Source organism: Egretta garzetta, unplaced genomic scaffold (genome assembly GCF_000687185.1).
Source record: "Egretta garzetta isolate BGI_Z169 unplaced genomic scaffold, ASM68718v1 scaffold42, whole genome shotgun sequence".
NCBI classification, from domain to species: Eukaryota; Metazoa; Chordata; class Aves; order Pelecaniformes; family Ardeidae; genus Egretta; species Egretta garzetta.
In genome coordinates this window covers 170,477-172,454 of record NW_009258782.1, presented here as the reverse complement: position 1 = coordinate 172,454, position 1,978 = coordinate 170,477, and the positions used below count along the sequence as shown (strand labels likewise).

General features: G+C 57.9%; 1 protein-coding gene across 1 annotated transcript in view; it reads left to right on the top strand.

Moving 5' to 3' along the window:
• PGAP6 (post-glycosylphosphatidylinositol attachment to proteins 6) overlaps positions 1-1,972 on the top strand; it is a 14,846-nt gene extending 12,874 nt beyond the window's left edge. Inside the window, exon 12 of the mRNA XM_035889124.1 lies at positions 189-1,972. Coding sequence (XP_035745017.1) covers positions 189-485 — 297 coding nt within the window. The 3' untranslated portion in view covers positions 486-1,972. The remainder of the gene's footprint in view (positions 1-188) is intronic.
• The last annotated feature ends 6 nt before the right edge of the window (positions 1,973-1,978 follow it).

The following is a 1,978-nucleotide window of genomic DNA, read 5'->3' as shown; positions in this document are numbered from 1 at the left end:
TTTGGTGGCAGGGCAGGACAGGGACTCTTGCACACGAGAGATGGGCCCAGGGAGGGGGGAGGCTGAATTTCTCGGGGGCAGCAGGCACACACCTTCTGGCTGTGAGGTTGGCAGATGCTCCTGGGTCAGGCAGAGCTGCCCGAGCTTCTGCTTGGCTGCTTAACCCTTCCACGCTCTCCCACCGCCAGGTTTACCACGGAGTGAAGCGCAGACACTGCTACCCCTCCTCGTGGAAGCGCTGGGTTTTCTACCTCCTCCCAGGGATCACCTTGGCTTTCATTGCTATCTCAGTATATGCATTCATGGAAACCAATGAGAACTATTACTACACCCACAGCATCTGGCACGTGCTGGTGGCGTCCAGCGTTGCTTTCCTGCTTCCTCCTCGGGACAAGCATAAGAAACCCTGGGCCTGGTCACAGAAGCTCACTTGTCGCTATCAGATCTGCCAGAATGACCGTGAGGAGCTTTATGCTGTGACCTGAAAGCTGCTCGGCTCCTGGTGGCAGAGGCGGAGGGCTGGCCAGGTTGCTGGCCAGGTTGGTCGTTGTCTGGGCCGCCCCTCAATCGCACATCAGCTGTCCTCTTGCGTGCTCATTCACGGGCCGGGAGGGCACAGTAAGGACCAGGTTTAAAGATGAAGATGGTGGGCTTGTCTTGTTGAAGGCAAGTTTAAGGCCACCTCTGCTTTTCTGCTGGGATGGGGCAGACTCTTCATGGTTCTGGATCAAGGAATTAGCCTGTCCCCCACCTCCCCATGGCCCTGGGGGAAATTGCCAATCCTTCTGCTTAGCCCATGCTGAGCTGGAGCCAGGGCTTTGGCTGCTGGGCTCTTCCCTGTGCACCCTGTCCTAGCAGAGGCCTGGGGATGGGGGTTTCCCCTGCCGTCCTGCAATAGGCATTTGAACCCAAGGAAAGAATGGGTTTCTTCTGGTCTGGGGGGCAAATGCTGTTGCATGCCCTCGGTGCTGAGGGGGAGGGAGGGAGCTGATCTCAGCGTGTGCTGGGCCCTTGGCTGCCATCTCCACGGGGGTCTGGAGCCTCTCCCCATGAAACAGGCAGTGCTGCTCTTACCTAGTCCTGATTCAGGGGGCAGGGGGGACAAGAAGAAAGGCTGGGACTTGGGCCCTGGATTCAGGGTGAAAAAAAAACCCTTGTGGGGATGTGCAAGAAGCATCAGCACCATCTCACCCAGAGCTGTGAAACCCACAGCAGTGCAGGGTTTAGTCTAAGTCTAACTTTAGGCCCCTCTTAGTTCATTGGGAAAGAGCCAGGCTGCTGCACTGTCCCTTTCCTCTCTCAATGTTCAGGTATTCACCGTCTTCCTCCCTTTTGGGGGTTCGGCTCTGCCTGGCCAGTGTAAGTGGTCCAAGATTGTGTCCGAGCTGCGCACCCCCTGCTCCTCCAGCCTGCTGTGCCGGGGAGCCTGGATGTACTGCAGGGTCGCGGCTGATCTGGGGCCACCGGCAGGCTCCTGCCCCAGCCAGGAGCACCGCAGGGGGCTCCCCAGGTGGCTACGGGCCCCTTTGCAGCGTCTGTCTCACCTCAGCCTTACTCTAGGGCATGCAGGCATCAGAAAGCAAGGGCAGAAACTTGGCAACCAAGCAAGTTGTCTTTGCCCGTCCTTATTCTATAGATAAGGGCTCAACTACACCGTTCCTTGCTGGTTTATTCCGGCTGTGGTCGGTCTGGTGTGTGCTGCCGGGAACCCATGCACGGAGCCCCTGGGGTGGCTTTGGGGAGGAAAGAGCTTTTCATGAAGGATTTGCCTCCTAGTTTGTAGGAAACAGGGTTATTTCTTTGCTTTGAAAAGCACCCGGCGTTCTGCTCAGCTCTGCACTTTATCCCTCTCCCTCCTTTTCCTCTGCCAACTCGGACTTTTTAAGCAAGCGCAGGGCGAGCCAAGGGCTCTCGCCTGCACCCAGCGCCCGCATCCCCCGTTGTCCCCTGCCTTTCCTTTCGCTGCTGCCGCCTGCCA